General features: G+C 43.2%; 1 protein-coding gene across 6 annotated transcripts in view; it reads left to right on the forward strand.

The window, feature by feature from the left end:
• gramd4a (GRAM domain containing 4a) overlaps positions 1-17300 on the forward strand; it is a 73790-nt gene that overhangs the window by 38197 nt on the left and 18293 nt on the right. For all 6 annotated transcript variants that reach the window (XM_024373139.2, XM_024373140.2, XM_042298173.1 and 3 more), the window contains 2 exons: positions 14068-14188; positions 14975-15048. In XM_024373139.2, coding sequence (XP_024228907.1) covers positions 14068-14188; positions 14975-15048 — 195 coding nt within the window. The remainder of the gene's footprint in view (positions 1-14067; positions 14189-14974; positions 15049-17300) is intronic.

Raw genomic sequence — 17300 nt, forward strand, 5'->3', positions numbered from 1 at the left:
GTGTCAGGACAGCAGGGAAATCAACAGTAACATGAGGCATGGTGACATCAGGGTCACAGTAGGGTAGAGTTGGGGTCAATAGTGCATTGTCCCTGTGACCTGTAGGGTCTGTGTTGATGTTAAACAGATGGACCCTGTGTGTGTGTGAGTACATGGGCTTTCCATGTCTGCCGGGGTTAATAGATCAGCCAATCACAATCTCTGAATGTCCCCACCTACCGATGGTCAAATCAGCTTTTCTTGTGTGTTTTAAACCGAAGACTACATACTATACAGTACATAACGCTACCATGTGTTTTATTTTTAGTGATGTGTACAGGTATGCATTGCATAGCGCCGTCTTGCACTAACTGCTGATCCTCGTCAGTCAGTCGTCGGCGTGTTAAGTACTGTACAGAATGTGAACAATAAACAGCAGTGCACCAGCAGCAGGTCTCTGTGTGTGAATGGACCCATTGTTCTGCTGGTATAATCTCATGCAGTACTTTTCCTTCTCCCGGCTCTTTAAGCCTCGATGAGAGGGAATGTATTTATCTGCTTGAATACACACTGGACACTGCCTCGGGACTAGTACAGGGGTCCTGAGGTTCTGTAGGGAAAGACAGCATGGGAGGGGAGTGGTGTATGGCTTCAACGTACTTGTTTGGTAGATTCCAGGCTGTTTTTAGGGACTCTACAAGGCTCCATCTCTAACACTGCAGACTGCAAAGCCTCTTGTATTTATGCTGTAGGATCCAACTGTGACCAGCTCAAAGCAGACCAGACCCACATTCCCTCATTCTCTCTGGAGTTTTGATCAGCTGTGAGGTTTGTTTGTTTGGTACACCATGTACTGACCTGTTGCTGTGTGAAGCTAGGCTATAAACTTGACACCTAGTTGGGCTGACTGGGAGCTGTATTTGAGTGCAGGGAGATTCGGAGTTGATTGGGGTCAGGCCCGTTAGGCAGTAATCTTCCACTGAATCCAGGCTTCAGCGAAGTTTGGTCCTGTATCAGATAGAGGTAGACTGATTTTATGATTTTTCAATACCGATTATTGGAGGACCAAAAAGGCCGATACCGATTAATCGGACAATTTAAAAATATATGTGTGTGTGTGTGTGTGTGTATATGTGTATATATATGTATATATATATATGTATGTGTGTGTGTGTGATAATGACAATTACAACAATACTGAATGAACACTTATTTTAACTTAATATAAAACATCAATAAAATCTATTTAGCCTCATGTAAATAATGAAACATGTTCAATTTGGTTTAAATAATGCAAAAACAAAGTGTTGTAGAAGAAAGTAAAAGTTCAATATGTGCTATGTAAGAAAGCTAACGTTTCAGTTCCTTGCTCAGAACATGAGAACATATGAAAGCTGGTGGTTCCTTTTAACATGAGTCTTCAATATCCCCAGGTAAAAAGTTTTAGGTTGTAGTTATTATAGGAATTATAGGACTATTTCCCTCTATACCATTTGTATTTCATTAACCTTTGACTATTGGATGTTCTTATAGGCACTTTAGTATTGCCAGTGTAACAGTATAGCTTCCGTCCCTCTAGTTAGCGCGCGCTAACTAGCTAGCCATTTCACTTCGGTTACACCAGCCTCATCTCGGGAGTTGATAGGCTTGAAGTCATAAACAGCACAATGCTTGACGCACAACGAAGAGCTGCTGGCAAAACGCATGAAAGTGCTTTTTGAATGAATGTTTACACGCCTGCTTCTGCCTACCACCGCTCAGTCAGATACTTGTATGTTCAGTCAGATTATATGCAACACAGGACACGCTAGATAACTACACATGGTTGATATTACTAGATGTTAACTAGTGACTATGATTGATTGTTTTTTATAAGATGCGTTTAATGCTAGCTAGCAACTTACCTTGGCTTACTGCATTCGCGTAACAGACAGTCTCCTTGTGGAGTGCAACGAGAGAGAGGCAGATCGTTATTGCGTTGGACTAGTTAACTGTAAGGTTGCAAGATTGAATCCCCCGAGCTGACAAGGTGAAAATCTGTCGTTCTGCCCCTGAACAAGGCAGTTAGCCCACTATTCCTAGGCCATCATTGAAAATAAGAATGTGTTTTTAACTGACTCGCCTACTTAAATAAAGGTGTGTGTGTGTGTGTGTATATATATAAAAATAAAAAAAGACGCCCCAAAAATACCGATTTCTGATTGTTATGAAAACTTGAAATTAGCCCTAATTAATCGGCCATTCCGATTAATCGGTCGACCTCTAGTATCAGAGTGCTGGCGGGTATTTTCTGAAGTGTGGCGAGTTGGGTTGCTTCTGGTTTTGGTCAATACCATAGCCTGGTTGGAGAGTGGGATCCTGCGGTGTCAGCCAATATCCGAACACAGCAGGGGGCTGGCTGTGTATGTGAGGTGAGTGGGTTGGTTCAGTGGGGGGGGGGCGGGTCAGAGGAGATGGAGGACTGCAGTGGCCTAGATTAAATCTCACAAGCGCAACCTCAGTAAGTTAACATGACCTATCTGTTTATAAGACCTCTGTCTCCCTCAACGTCAGTAGGGTCATATGACCCTTTTGTCTGTTTCGATAGCCCCAGAATATATTACCTGTCTTTTGTGGGTAACCGTCTCCTAGTTCTCTGACCTGTCTCTGTACCTCTGTAGATGTCAGTTCATTGGTTAGACCAGCAGCTCTGGGGTGTGAGGCACAGCACTCTAACTGGAGGGCTCAGCCTCCCCACTGTGTGTGGATGAATGGGATATGGATTCATAGGAGATTGCACTAGAACAGCAAATCAGTTTATTCTCAGCTGGTTAGTGAAGAGAACAGGAGAGACACTCTGGCATGTGACAGATTGTCTTACCTATTTAAGGACACTTGAACCACAAACATGACATCTGTGCATGCCTTAAACCCAGGGACAGAGTCATTGTACTGGGGTTCATTGTGGCCAGAGAAGGAAGTGAAAGACACGCTCTGTTACTGTGCCTTGGTGACCCAGGGTAAACTGCACTCGTGATTCTAAAGCTTAAGTGTTTGCGAAGCACACTAGTGCATCTGTTCTCTCTGCTTGGGAGCACAGGTGTGCTTTCCATTGTTTTCATAGTTCTATTTAATTATCACTTCTGTATAAATGCTATTTTTAATGAGTATTTCCAGGCACTAGCATTTTGTCCCATCCTAAATTGTTTTAGACATGGTTCTTCCGCTCTCTGGCTGGGTATAAAGAAATATGGTGTCTCCTATTACCCTGGAAGAGGTGGTCTTTACTGATACAGTGGGGAGAACAAGTATTTGATACACTGCCAATTTTGCAGGTTTTCCTACTTACAAAGCATGTAGAGGTCTGTAATTTTTATCATAGGTACACTTCAACTGTGAGAGACGGAATCTAAAACAAAAATCCAGAAAATCACATTGTATGATTTTTAAGTAATTAATTTGCATTTTATTGCATGACATAAGTATTTGATACATCAGAAAAGCAGAACTTAACATATGGTACAGAAACCTCTGTTTGCAATTACAGAGATCATACGTTTCCTGTAGTTCTTGACCAGGTTTGCACACACTGCAGCAGGGATTTTGGCCCACTCCTCCATACAGACTTTCTCCAGATCCTTCAGGTTTCGGGGCTGTCGCTGGGCAATACGGACTTTCAGCTTCCTCCAAAGATTTTCTATTGGGTTCAGGTCTGGAGACTGGCTAGGCCACTCCAGGACCTTGAAATGCTTCTTACGGAGCCACTCCTTAGTTGCCCTGGCTGTGTGTTTCGGGTCGTTGACATGCTGGAAGACCCAGCCACAAACCATCTTCAATGCTCTTACTGAGGGAAGGAGGTTGTTGGCCAAGATCTCGCGATACATGGCCCCATCCATCCTCCCCTCAATACGGTGCAGTCGTCCTGTCCCCTTTGCAGAAAAGCATCCCCAAAGAATGTTTCCACCTCCATGCTTCACGGTTGGGATGGTGTTCTTGGGGTTGTACTCATCCTTCTTCCTCCAAACACGGCGAGTGGAGTTTAGACCAAAAAAACTCAATTTTTGTCTCAGACCACATGACCTTCTCCCATTCCTCCTCTGGATCATCCAGATGGTCATTGGCAAACTTCAGACGGGCCTGGACATGCGCTGGCTTGAACAGGGGGACCTTGCGTGCGCTGCAGGATTTTAATCCATGACGGCGTAGTGTGTTACTAATGGTTTTCTTTGAGACTGTGGTCCCAGCTCTCTTCAGGTCATCGACCAGGTCCTGCCGTGTAGTTCTGGGCTGATCCCTCACCTTCCTCATGATCATTGATGCCCCATGAGGTGAGATCTTGCATGGAGCCCTAGACCGAGGGTGATGCACCTCAATGAATTTTGTAACTTGGTCCCAGAAGCATTTAACTGCAGGGCACTCCCACATTATATGAAGGAATGTGCCTACCTGATTTAGGGGGGGGGGGCAGTAAACAGTTGGGTCAAATTTCATTGTAAAACTTTTCCTTGTATTTAACCTGTTGATCCTACCCCCTACTTTTTCGAACATTCTGTTAAAAATCGCGCAACATTTCGGCGTCCTGCTACTTATGCCAGGAATATAGTATATGCATATGATTAGTATGTGTGGATAGAAAACACTCACGTTTCTAAAACTGGTTAAATCACCACTGTGACTATAACAGAGTGTCTGTTTCATCGAAAAGCGCAAGAAAAACTGATCACTGAAAACTGAAAAAAATATCCATGCGCCACTTGCATGTATTGTTCAAGGGGCACGAAATTAAATAGGGCCAAGATTGCAAGTCCTACAGCTTCCACACGATGTCACCACTCTTGTCATTTGCCTTCTCGTTGTTTCTTGGTCAAACGAGTTAGAGAGACCACTTTCCATCCGGTCTCCGACAGGACGTTATGGAAGAGAGATTTTGGAAGATGATTTGAAGACGTGGAGCTATTGAATACACATCGCCTCGTGATCAATTTGATAGGTATTAGTAAACGTTAATAATCTAAAGTTGGATTACAAAAGTATTTCGAAGTGTTTTGTGAAAGTTTATCGTCGACTTTTTTAATTTAAAAAAATGACGTAGCGTTTTGAAACGGTCTTTTTTTCTGAATCACACAGTTTCCATAGATGGATATTTTGGGTATATATGGACCGATTTAATCGAATAAAAATACCCAATAGTGATGTTTATGGGATATATAGGAGTGCCAACAAAGAAGCTCGTCCAAGGTAATGAAAGTTTATATTTTATTTCTGCTATTTGTGTAGCGCCGGCTACGGTAATTCTTTTGTTTACGTCGCCTTTGTTTGTTTACGTTCTTTTGTTTACGTCGGGGTGTTGCATGCTATCAGATAATAGCTTCTCATGCTTCTCATGCTTTCGCCGAAAAGCATTTTAATAATCTGACTTGTTGGCTAGATTCACAACAAGTGTAGCTTTAATTCAATGCCCTGCATGTGTGTTTTGATGAACGTTTGAGTTTTAACGAGTGCTATTAGCATTTGGCGTAGCGCATTTGCATTTCCAGATGCCTAGATGGGACGCAGACGTCCCAGGTCGACGTAAGAGGTTTTAAACACCAGTCTGTGAACAAAATTAAAATGTTTAAATTGATGGTTTGGATTACGGGATGTCAAGACTATAATTTTTCCATATTCTGTTCCAGTTAAAGTGTTGTTCAGATTCACTTAGATCTGTGGACCATACTTTTTAAAAATGGCTAGCTCAGAATATAAGCTTTCCAGAAGTTGTTTATATATTAGAGAATTTATTTATAAATCCCATCATTGGATGGTTCGGTAGTTGGGTTTCCCCAAGGGATTCTATAGGCCAGCATAGCTGCCCTAAATTGTAAAAATAGAGAGAAAAAAAGAGTTGCCCGTTAACGTACACTGAGAAACATTAAGAACACCTGCTCTTTCCATGACAGACTGACCAGGTAAAACCTATGATCCCTTACTGAGCTCACTAGTTAAATCCACTTGAATCAGTGTAGATGAAGGGGAGGAGACCGATTTTTTTTAAAGTCTCAAGACAATTGAGACATGGATTGTGCATATGTGCCATTCAGAGGGTGAATGGACAAGACAACATATTTAAGTGCCCTTGAACGGGGTATGGTAAGTGCCAGGCTCACCGGCTTGTCAAGAACTGCAACACTGCTTGGTTTTTCACACTCAACTGTTGCCCCTGTGTATCAAAAATGGTCCACCACCCAAAGGACATCCAGCCAATTTGACAACTGTAGGAAGCACTGGAGTCAACATGGGCCAGCATCCCTGTGGAACACTTTTGACACATTTTCCATGCACGAATTGAGGCCTTTCTGAGGGCAAAAGGAGAGGGGGTACAACGCAATATTAGGAAGGTGTTCCTAATGTTTGATATACTCTGTTTATAGGGGTCTTTAAAATCTTGGAATGTTCTAAAATCATTATGTCCATGATTTCGGCAAGGGTACAGATTCCAACTGGAGGCTGCCCTCCAGTTCGCAAGGCATTATTGTGAAATATTGGAGCATAGCATGCCATTTTGATTCCCAGTTACATTGTTTTTCAATTTTGTGCCAAATAGAAATTGTGAGAGCAATAATTGGACCAAGGCGTAGTTTACATTGTTTAAGGGATATACAGTGGGGAGAACAAGTATTTGATACACTGCCGATTTTGCAGGTTTTCCTACTTAGAGCATGTAGAGGTCTGTAATTTTTATCATCCAGAAAATCACATTGTATGATTTTTAAGTAATTAATTAGCATTATATTGCATGACATAAAGTATTTGATCACCTACCAACCAGTAAGAATTCCGGCTCTCACAGACCTGTTAGTTTTTCTTTAAGAAGCCCTCCTGTTCTCCACTCATTACCTGTATTAACTGCACCTGTTTGAACTCGTTACCTGTATAAAAGACACCTGTCCACACACTCAATCAAATAGACTCCAACCTCTCCACAATGGCCAAGACCAGAGAGCTGTGTAAGGACATCAGGGATAAAATTGTAGACCTGCACAAGGCTGGGATGGGCTACAGGACAATAGGCAAGCAGCTTGGTGAGAAGGCAACAACCTTTGGCGCAATTATTAGAAAATGGAAGTTCAAGATGACGGACAATTATTTTCCACCATCATTTTCAAATAAATTCATAAAAAATCTTACAATGTGATTTTCTGGATTTTTTTTCTCATTTTGTCTGTCATAGTTGAAGTGTACCTATGATGAACATTACAGGCCTCTCTTCTTTTTAAGTGGGAGAACTTCCACAATTGGTGGCTGACTAAATACCTTTTTGCCCCACTGTAGATGGCAATCGCCCCAGTCACTGTTAGAACATTTAGAATTATTGACAGTGAGAGCGAATGATGCTAGTCAAGTAGTAATTGAGGTTTTTTAATTGAACCTTTTTATTTAACTAGGCAAGTCAGTCAAGAACAAATTCTTATTTACAGTGACGGCCTACCCCGGCCAAACCTGGAAGATGCTGGGCCAATTGTGCGCTGCCCTATGGGACTCGCAATCACGGCCGGATGTGATGCAGCTTGGATTAAAACCAGGGACTACAGTGACGCCGCTTGCACTGAGATGCAGTGCCTTAGACCTCTGTGCCACTCGGGCACCCCCCGAGCCCCCCAAATATACTTGACTCTGTAAAGAATCTTAAAGTCCAACCTATACAAATAAACAATAAAGCCCAACATATTTTTACATTTTATTTTTAACTTGTTTCATGCCCACAAGGAAGGGGTGGAATGGGGAGAGTGGATGTAAAAGCATCCTCGGTTGATGAGCGACCTTAGATGTTTAGGGGGGTAGAGTGGGTGGGGGCATAGGTCAGGCAGGCCCAGTGTCGGGTCCACCTCGATGACGGGATGAAGAGTGACAGTGTAACTGGCTCTGCCTGATTACTCCAATCATTCAATACCCATTACACAAGCATGGGGAGAGGGACGGAGGCCTTTCTGTTACATTACCCAGCATGCTTCTCTCTTATTACCTAGCCTGCCTCTCTGTCCTGTCAGCTGGTGTCTAATAGGGTTACAGGCATTCTCTGGCACTTAGCACGAGGTCACAACTAAGCTACTTATACCACGCAGGGCTCTAGTCGAGACCAACTTTTTCCACGGGTGGCACTGGTGCAACTAACTTTCAGTTGATGACCACATGATTTGGTTGCAGTAATTTTTACCGGACCGGTGTCCCTTAACGTCTGCTCTGGGATTCTATCCAGCAACCTTTCGGTTAATGTCCCAACATTCTTAACCGTCACGCTACATGCCGACCCTATCGTGACCTACCCTCCATCCACACATACTTCTACTGAACAAAAATATAAACGCGACATGTAAAGTGTTGGTCCCTTGTTTCATGAGCTGAAATGAAAGATCCCAGAAATGTTCCAAATGCACGAAAAGGTTATTTCTCTCAAAATTGGTGCACAAATGTGTTTACGTCCCTGTTATTGAGCATTTCTCCTTTTTGCCAAGATAATCCATCCATCTGACCGGTGTGGCATATCAAGAAGCTGATTAAACAGAATGGGGACTGGGGACATTAAAAGGCCACTCTAAAATGTGCATTTTTGTCACACAGCACAATGCCACAGATGTCTTAAGTTTTGAGGGAGCGTGCAATTGGCATGCTGACTGCAGGAATGTCCATCGGAGCTGTTGTCAGAGAATGTAATGTTAATTTCTTTACCATAAGCTGGCTCCAATACTGTTTTAGAGAATTTGGCAGTATGTCCAACCTGCCTTACAACCGCAGACCTCGTGTAACTATGCCAGCCCAGGACCTGTGGGGCCGTCTGAGACCAGCCAACCGGGGAGCTGATGAAACTGTGGTTTTGCACAACCGAAGAATTTATGCACAAACTGTCAATCGTCTCAGGGAAGCTCATCTTCATGCTCGTCATCCTCACCAGGGAATTGACCCGACTGCAATCGGCCAAATGGCCACTGGCATGCTGGAGAAGTGTGCTCTTCACAGATAGTTTCAAATGTGCTGGGAAGATGGCAGACGGCAATAAGTATTCAACCCCTTTGTAATGGTAAGGCTCAATACGTTCAGAAGTAAACATTTGCTTAGCAAATCACATAAGTTGCATGGACTCACTCTGTTTGCAATAATAATGTTTTAACATGATTTTGGAATGACTACCTCATCTCTGTACCCCACACTGTTGTGTTGGCAAGTGGTTTGCAGATGTGAACAGAGTGCCCCATGGTGGGGTTATGGTAAGGGCAGGCATAAGCTACAGACAGTGAACGCAATTGCTTTTTATTGATGGCAATTTGAATGTCGTGATGAGATTCTGAGGCCCATTGTTGTGCCATTCATCCACCGCCATCACCTCATGTTTCAGCATGATAATGCACTGCCCCGTGTCACAAGGATCTGTACACAATTCCTGAAACTGAACATTTCCTAGTTATTCCATGGCCAGACATGTCACCCGTTGAGCATGTTTGGGATGCTCTGGGTCGACATGTGCAACAGCGTGCTCCAGTTCCCACCAATGTCCAGCAACTTCGCATGGTCATTGAAGAGGAGTGGGACAACATTCCACAAGCTACAATCAACAGCCTGATCAACTCTATGCGAAAGAGATGTGTCGCGCTGCATTAGGCAAATAGGTGGTCGCAACAGATGCTCTCTTGTTTTCTGATCCATGCCTCTACGTTTTGTTTTTAAGGTATCTGTGACCAACAGATCCGTAGTATCTGTATTCCTAGTCATTTCAATTGATTTTCTTTTTTACATGAACTGTAACTCTGTAAAATCTTTGAAATTGTTCCTTTAAAAAAAATATTTATTAAGATGACAATCATGTTTCCAATTGATTGTTTGGAGCGAAATCTTTGCTCTAATCAAAGGTTATTATGTTTGAGGGGTAACCGGTAGAAACGAGAGTGATGGAGAGAGAGAAGAGTGACACTGCGGTAGTATAAATCTCCTATGGTAGATAATTAAGGAGATGGTGGTAGAGGAAACTGAATTATACATGTAGCCCTACAGGTGGGAGTAGCTGCTCTCTCTTTCTCTCTCTCTCTCAATCTCTTTCGTTCTTTGTCAACCTTTCTCCCGCTACCCCCCCTTCTTCTCTCAACATGCATTCACCGGGTGGACATCTACTGATCGGTGTACTTACTACTTTTTTTTTTTCTTCTCCTCCTGATTTTGTTCTGTTTGATTTTTGACCCCTAGTGTCGCAGTGCTGTTTTGGGATCTGAGAGTGATCCTGGTGACTGTGTCTAATCACACTGTACAGGCTAGCATGATTGCCATGTAAGGTTGCTTCAGTACATAGTCGACTCAGAATAAGATAGTACATTAGTATCGGCATGTTTTTTTGGCGCAGCACTATTAAGAGAGAGACTGATCAAAGGCTGTGGAGTAAAGTAATACCAATATCTATATTGGGGGGGGGGGGTGCATTAATTTGTGTGTAGCTTATAGCATGAAGTCAACCACTGAGTTGTGACTGGTGTGAGTGACGGGACATTATAAATGACTCAATGTAGTACTTGTATGGAGACTAGTGTTGTGATGTGGATAGTCATTTATAATGGATGTTAGTTCCACAGGCTGTTGAGCTGTGTTTCTTTACTGTAATTGACATTCTCATAGACAATAAGTACCATGAGTGGTGAGCCTACGCACAACAACAGACAGTGGTGTAGTGAGGGGTAAACACTGTTTCTACAACTTTTTTTTAACGAAAAATCAAATTGCATTGAAAATATGGGGAGCGTTACTTGACTCACCGCGAATGCCGATCAGCGTTTGGCCACCTATTTTTATCACTGATATTCATTTTGACAACAGTCACCTCAGCATTGATCTACAGTATGGCAGTGTTTACCCTACCATTTTTTACCATTTGTATAAGGACGGTGGATCCCCTCACTTAGCTCTGTTGCTCCCGAACAAAGAGTATGGCTTCTATTGTTTTCAACTGACAACTTTGATTCCCAGATGGACTGGATCTTGCTCATCTCGTCCTCTCCTCCAGTCCTTTTTAAAATCTTTTTTTTTATATTGCAAATTGAGATATATATATATATACGCACACACACACACTACCGTTCAAAAGTTTGGGGTCACTTAGAAATGTCCTTGGTTTCTGTGAAAACATACATGAAATGAGTTGCAAAATTAATAGGAAATATAGTCAAGACATTGACAAGGTTATAATGATTTTTAATTGAAAGAATTGTGTCATTCGAACTTTGCTTTTGCAGCAATTACAGCCTTGCAGACCTTTGGCATTCTAGTTGTCAATTTGTTGAGGTAATCTGAAGAGATTCACCCTATGCTTCCTGAAGCACCTCCCACAAGTTGGATTGGCTTGATGGGCACTTCTTACGTACCATACAGTCAAGCTGCTCCCACAACATCTCGATTAGCATTGAGATCCGGTGATTGTGCTGGCCACCATTATAGACAGAATATCAGCTGACTGCTTCTTCCCTAAATAGTTATTGCATAGTTTGGAGCTGTGCTTTGGGTCAGGAAATTGGAGGAAATTGGCTCCAATTAAGCACAGGGTATGGCATGGCGTTGCAAAATGGAGTGATAGCCTTCCTCCTTCAATGTCCCTTTTACCCTGTACAAATCTCCCATTTTACCACCACCAAAGCACCCCCAGACCATCACACATTGCCTCCACCATGCTTGACAGAGGGCGTCACGCACTCCTCCAGCATCTTTTCATTTTTTTTCTGCGTCTCACAAATGTTCTTCTTTGTGATCCAAACACCTCAAACTTAGATTTGTCTGTCCATAACACCCCCCCCCGCATCTTCCTCTGTCCAGTGTAATTTTGAATAATTGAAATTGATAAACTCTTATGTTTTGAATCCGGTGTCGTTTTGTGTAGCTGTTCATTTACCATGTGCCTCCAGTCTGTGTGAGGTTGTGAGAGGAGCTGCCCTCTCTCTCTTCCAGTATTCATGAGACTCTGTGGTTGTGTGTGCAGGGACAAAAGGTGAGCAGGAACACTGTGTTGAGCTCCGGTGTGGGGCTAAGAGGAGGCATGGTCTGCCCAGTCACCCGATGACACCTGACACTACTGGAGTCAGCCAGGCGAGGAGAGGGGGAAGGAGGGGAAAGTGGTCAGTAAGAAAAGCAGAGGATGAGAGAGACAAAGAAAAAAGTGAGGAAACGAGAAAGAAACGAGACGTTTAGTGAAACAATTACCAGAGTCTCCTCTCGTCTGTCAGGTGTGTATTGACTAGTGACCAGCCTCTTAGCACCTCGATCACTCTGTAACCTTTGTGGCTCTGTACAGGGCAGAGCAGTGAAAGGAGCCAAGTGGGACAATGTAAGAGGATCACGATCTCATCCCGTGATTATCATTCTGTACTGCAGTCTGCAGGGGTTGAAATTGTATCACAGCACAGAAGCTACCAGAATAACACAGTTATTATTCTGAAACGGCCCCTTGTAAAGATGTGACAATGTGATCCGGAACATCTCAAAGGTTTGGGTTTTCATTTTTTATTTTTTACCAGGTCTTGAGCAAAGACACACAGATTCCAGAAGACACATCAGTCTATGTGCATTAACAAAGGGGGTAAAGAAATCTGATGATGATCATCATCAAATTTTATTGGTCACATGGTTAGCAGATGTTAATGCGAGTGGAGCGAAATGCTTGTGCTTCTAGTTCTGACTATGCAGTAATAACTAAGAAGTAATCTAAAAAATCCACGACTACCTTACACACATGTAATGGGATGAATAGAATATGTACATATAAATGTATGGATGAGCGATGGCGTGCCCTATAGGCAAGATGCAGTAGATGGTATAGAATACAGTATATACATATGAGATGAGTAATGTAGGAAATGTAAACATTATTAAAGTGGTGTTATTTAAAGTGACTAGTGATACCTTTTATTAAGTCCATTTATTTAAGTGGCCAGAGATTTGAGTCTAGGTTGGCAGCAGGCTCTCTATGTTAGTGATGTCTGTGTAACTGTGGGTGGACCATTTCAGTTTGTCCGTGATGTGTACGCCGAGGAACTTAACTTGACACCTTTTCCACTACTGTCCCATGGATTGGGGGGTGCTCACCCTGCTGTTTCCTGTAGTCCACGATCATCTCCTTTTTGTTGATGTTGAGTGAGAGGTTATTTTCCTGACACCACACTCCGAGGGCCCTCACCTCCTCCCTGTATGTTGTCTTGTCATTGTTGGTAATCAGGCCTACCACTTTTGTTGTCTGCAAAACTTGATGATTGAGTTGGAGGCGTGCATGGCCACGTAGTCATGGGTGAACAGGGATTACAGGAGAGGGCTGAGAATGCACCCTTGTGGGGCCTCAGTGTTGAGGTTCAGCAGGTTGGAGATGTTGTTTCCTACCTTCACCACCTGGGGGTGGCCCCTCAGACCCAGGGTCTTGAGCTTAATGACGAGTTTGGAGGGTACTATGGTGTTAAAAACTGAGTTGTAGTCAGTGAACAGCATTCTTACATAGGTATTCTTCTTGTCCAGATGGGATAGTGCAGTGTGATGGCGATTGCATCGTTAGTGGACCTATTGGGGTGGTAAGCAAATTTGAATGGGTGTCAGGTGGGGTGGAGGTGATATGATCCTTGACTAGTCTCTCAAAGCACTTCATGATGACAAGTGAGTGCTACGGGGGCGATAGTCATTTAGTTCAGTTACCTTCGCTTTCTTGGGAACAGGAACAATGGTGGCCATCTTGAAGCATGTGGGGACAGCAGATAGGGATTGGTTGATTATGTCTGTGAACACACCAGCCAGCTAGTCTGCACATGCTCTGAGGACGCGGCTAGGCATGCCTTCTGGGCCGGCAGCCTTGCGAGGGTTAACACGTTTAAATGTTTTACTCACGTTGGCCATGGAGAAGGAGAGCCCACAGGCTTTGGTAGCGGGCCGTGTCAGTGGCACTATATTGTCCTCAACGCGAGCAAAGAAGTTGTTTAATTTGTCTGGGAGCAAGACGTCGATGTCCGACTGGGCTGGTTTTCTTTTTGTAATCCGTGATTGACTGTAGACCCTGCCACATACGTCTCATGCTTGAGCCGTTGAATTGCGATGATACCAGGTGTGTGTGTGTGTGTTTTTCAGAAGAGGAGTTGAGGAAGCTACGAGAGGAAACCAATGTGGAGAAGATGAAGGAAGAGCTGGAGAGAGAGCGAGGGAAGAGGCTCGACCTCGAACTGAGGATGAACGAGGTGCTAAAATCCAGGTGTGTGATGGAGAGAGTGAGGGGAACAATGTGTGTTGTCTCATTCTCTAAGTGTTGCTTGCTTAGAGAACACTTAGTTAGTCACTTCACTCTGTCTGTCTGTGCTGCCTTCAGTGCTGCAACACTCTACTCCATGCCTACCATCCTGCCTATCCCAGTGAGGGGTCCTTTGGTGGGGTGGATCACCCTGGGCTGCAGCGGGTATAAATAGCTGCAGCTTGTTTGGCACATGGCAGGGAAGTCCTCAAGGACCGCGTGTGTGCTCACTGTAGTGTGTCATGTGTGTCATAACCAAATCACTCGCTTCTATATCAGAGCGCAGAGCATGACGCAGCAGTTATGTTAGTCTTGGGACGTTCACTTCTGTATCCCAAAACTATATTTTGGTATTTGTTTCATTAGTCCATTGTTGATATAGTCCCAAACATGTTTTGCATGTCAACAATCAAGTTTAACATGTATAACTTTCAAAATACAGAAATGCTGCAAATACCAAAATAGCGTTTTTTGGGGGGGGTGGAATTTTCCTTTTAAGTAAAAGCTTCGGGTTCACCCTGTCTACTCAGAATGGATTTCAGTGGCATTTTAGCTCCTGCCAGAAGGACACCGTGTGGAATGTCTCCTTGGTCGTACAGTAAGGTCCACAAGGCCATAGTGGGGGCATGAAGACACATTACACATCAAATAACCAAAATCTTGGGGTGCATAAAGCCCATGAATGTTTGTTTACATAGTGTTGCAAAGACTCACTCTTTCTCCTCTCCTTTTTTTCTATACTTCTATCAGTTTGGAAGACTCGCCACCACAGCCTGCCCGTAAACCCCCGTCTCCAACGCCTGCTGCCAATGGCAAAGACGGAGGTAAGCAAGGCAGAAAGTGGACTGTGGCGTAACACCTATGACTGCTGATTAGTATACACCAAAAACTGCCCCTACCTTTACTGTTTATGGAATTGAAGAGACCGGATTGATACTGCTCACACCTATCCCAGTCCTTCAGATCTGCAAAGACTGAAAAGGATAAGGGAATAATCTGTAGAAAAGTCACTTAAATCAGATGCCAGATTCTGTATTTTAACGAGCTAAGCTTTCAAGCTTTGGGTCAGAAGAAACCTTTGTTAGAAATCGCAGTAACTCTCATAGATCACTGAAATAAAAGGGTTTGTAGGGCCACAGGGCAGCTAGTGACTGAGAGACTGTGGGAAGGCATTCAGGAGTTAGGTTGAAGCCAGTGGGAGTCTGGTGGGACTGTAGAGCTGAAGGGAAAAGGACAGGAGACAGAACAGGGGGAGGAACCGACATTTGCTCTGACACTTTAGGGACTGGGATAAGTGGATGTGTGTGTTTTACAGTGGGAGTGTGTAGGGATGACTATTCTTGAAAGACTGTAATAACCCTGTGGGGGGGCTTCAGGATGTTGGGGAATCTATTTTCTCCATGGGGGATTTCACATATGTGACTCACCACCAGGATTCGATCTTATGTAGCAAAATTTGAAATTGTGTTTTTTACATTGGATAAAAGTAAAGCACTACAAAATGGTATGTCATACACTGCATTTTTGAGGAACAATGGGAAAGTAATTCTGCGTTGAAAGTTAATAAACTTGTAAACTCACTTTTGAGAAAATGGCCGATGAATGTTTTCGTTTCGATTGAAGAGCTCTTCTTTGTCTACGCTCTGTCCAATGATTTGTTTACTGACACCGGCCATGTTCAACGGGTGTTGTACACTTTAGCTTAAGACATGTACAGTTGAAGTCGGAAGTTTACATACGCCTTAGCCAAATTAAAGTGTCAATTAAATTAGCACAATTAAACTCAGTTTTTCACAATTCCTGACATTTAATCCTAGTAAAAAATCCCTGTTTTAGGTCAGTTAGGATCACCACTTTATTTTAAGAATGTGAAACGTCAGAATAATATTAGAGAATCTTTTATTTCTTTCATCACATTCCCAGTGGGTCAGAAGTTTACATACACTCAATTAGTATTTGGTAGCATTGCCTTTAAATTTCTTAACTTAAATTGTTTAACTTGGGTGAAACGTTTTGGTTAGCCTCCCACAATAAATTGGGTGAATTTTGACCCATTCCTCCTGACAGAGCTGGTGTAACTGAGTCAGGTTTGTAGGCCTCCTTGCTCACACATGCTTCTTCAGTTCTGCCCACAAATTTTCTATAGGATTGAGGTCAGGGCTTTGTGATGGCCACTCCAATACCTTGACTTTGTCCTTGAGCCATTTTGCTACAACTTTGGAAGTATGCTTGGGGTCATGACCCATTTGCAATCAAGCTTTAACTTATTGACTGATGTCTTGAGATGTTGCTTCAATATATCCACATAATTTTCCTCCCTCATGATGCCATCTATTTTGTGAAGTGTACCAGTCCCTCCTGCAGCAAAGCACCCACAACATGATGCTGCCACCCCTGTGCTTCACGGTCGGGATGGTGTTCTTTGGCTTGCAAGCCTCCCCCTTTTTCCTCCAAACATAACGATGATCATTATGGCCATACAGTTCTATTTTTGTTTCATCAGACCAGAGGACATTTCTCCAAAAAGTACGATATTTGTCCCCATGTGCAGTTGCAAACTGTAGTGTGGTTTTGGAGCAGTGGCTTCTTCCTTGCTGAGCGGCCTTTCAGGTTATATGACTCGTTTTACTGTGGATATAGATACTTTTGTACCTGTTTCCTCCAGCATTTTCACAAGGTCCTTTGCTGCTGTTCTGGGATTGATTTACACTTTTCGCACCATAGTACGTTCATCTCTAGAAGACAGAACGCGTCTCCTTCTTGAGCGGTATGACGGCTGCGTGGTCAAATGGTGTTTATACTTGCATACTATTGTTTGTCCAGTTGAACGTGGTACCTTCAGGCATTTGGAAATTGCTCCCAAAGGATGTACCAGAATTGTGGAGGTCTACAATTTTTTTCCTGAGGTCTTGGCTGATTTATTTTGATTTTCCCATGATGTCAAGCAAAGAGGCACTGAGTTTGAAGGTAAGCCTTGAAATACATCCACAGGTACACCTCCAATTGACCCAAATGGTGTCAATTAGCTGCTACTAATGTCATGACATTGTTTTCTGGAATTTTCCAAGCTGTTTAA

This window comes from Oncorhynchus tshawytscha, linkage group LG15 (genome assembly GCF_018296145.1).
Source record: "Oncorhynchus tshawytscha isolate Ot180627B linkage group LG15, Otsh_v2.0, whole genome shotgun sequence".
In the NCBI taxonomy this organism is placed as follows: domain Eukaryota; kingdom Metazoa; phylum Chordata; class Actinopteri; order Salmoniformes; family Salmonidae; genus Oncorhynchus; species Oncorhynchus tshawytscha.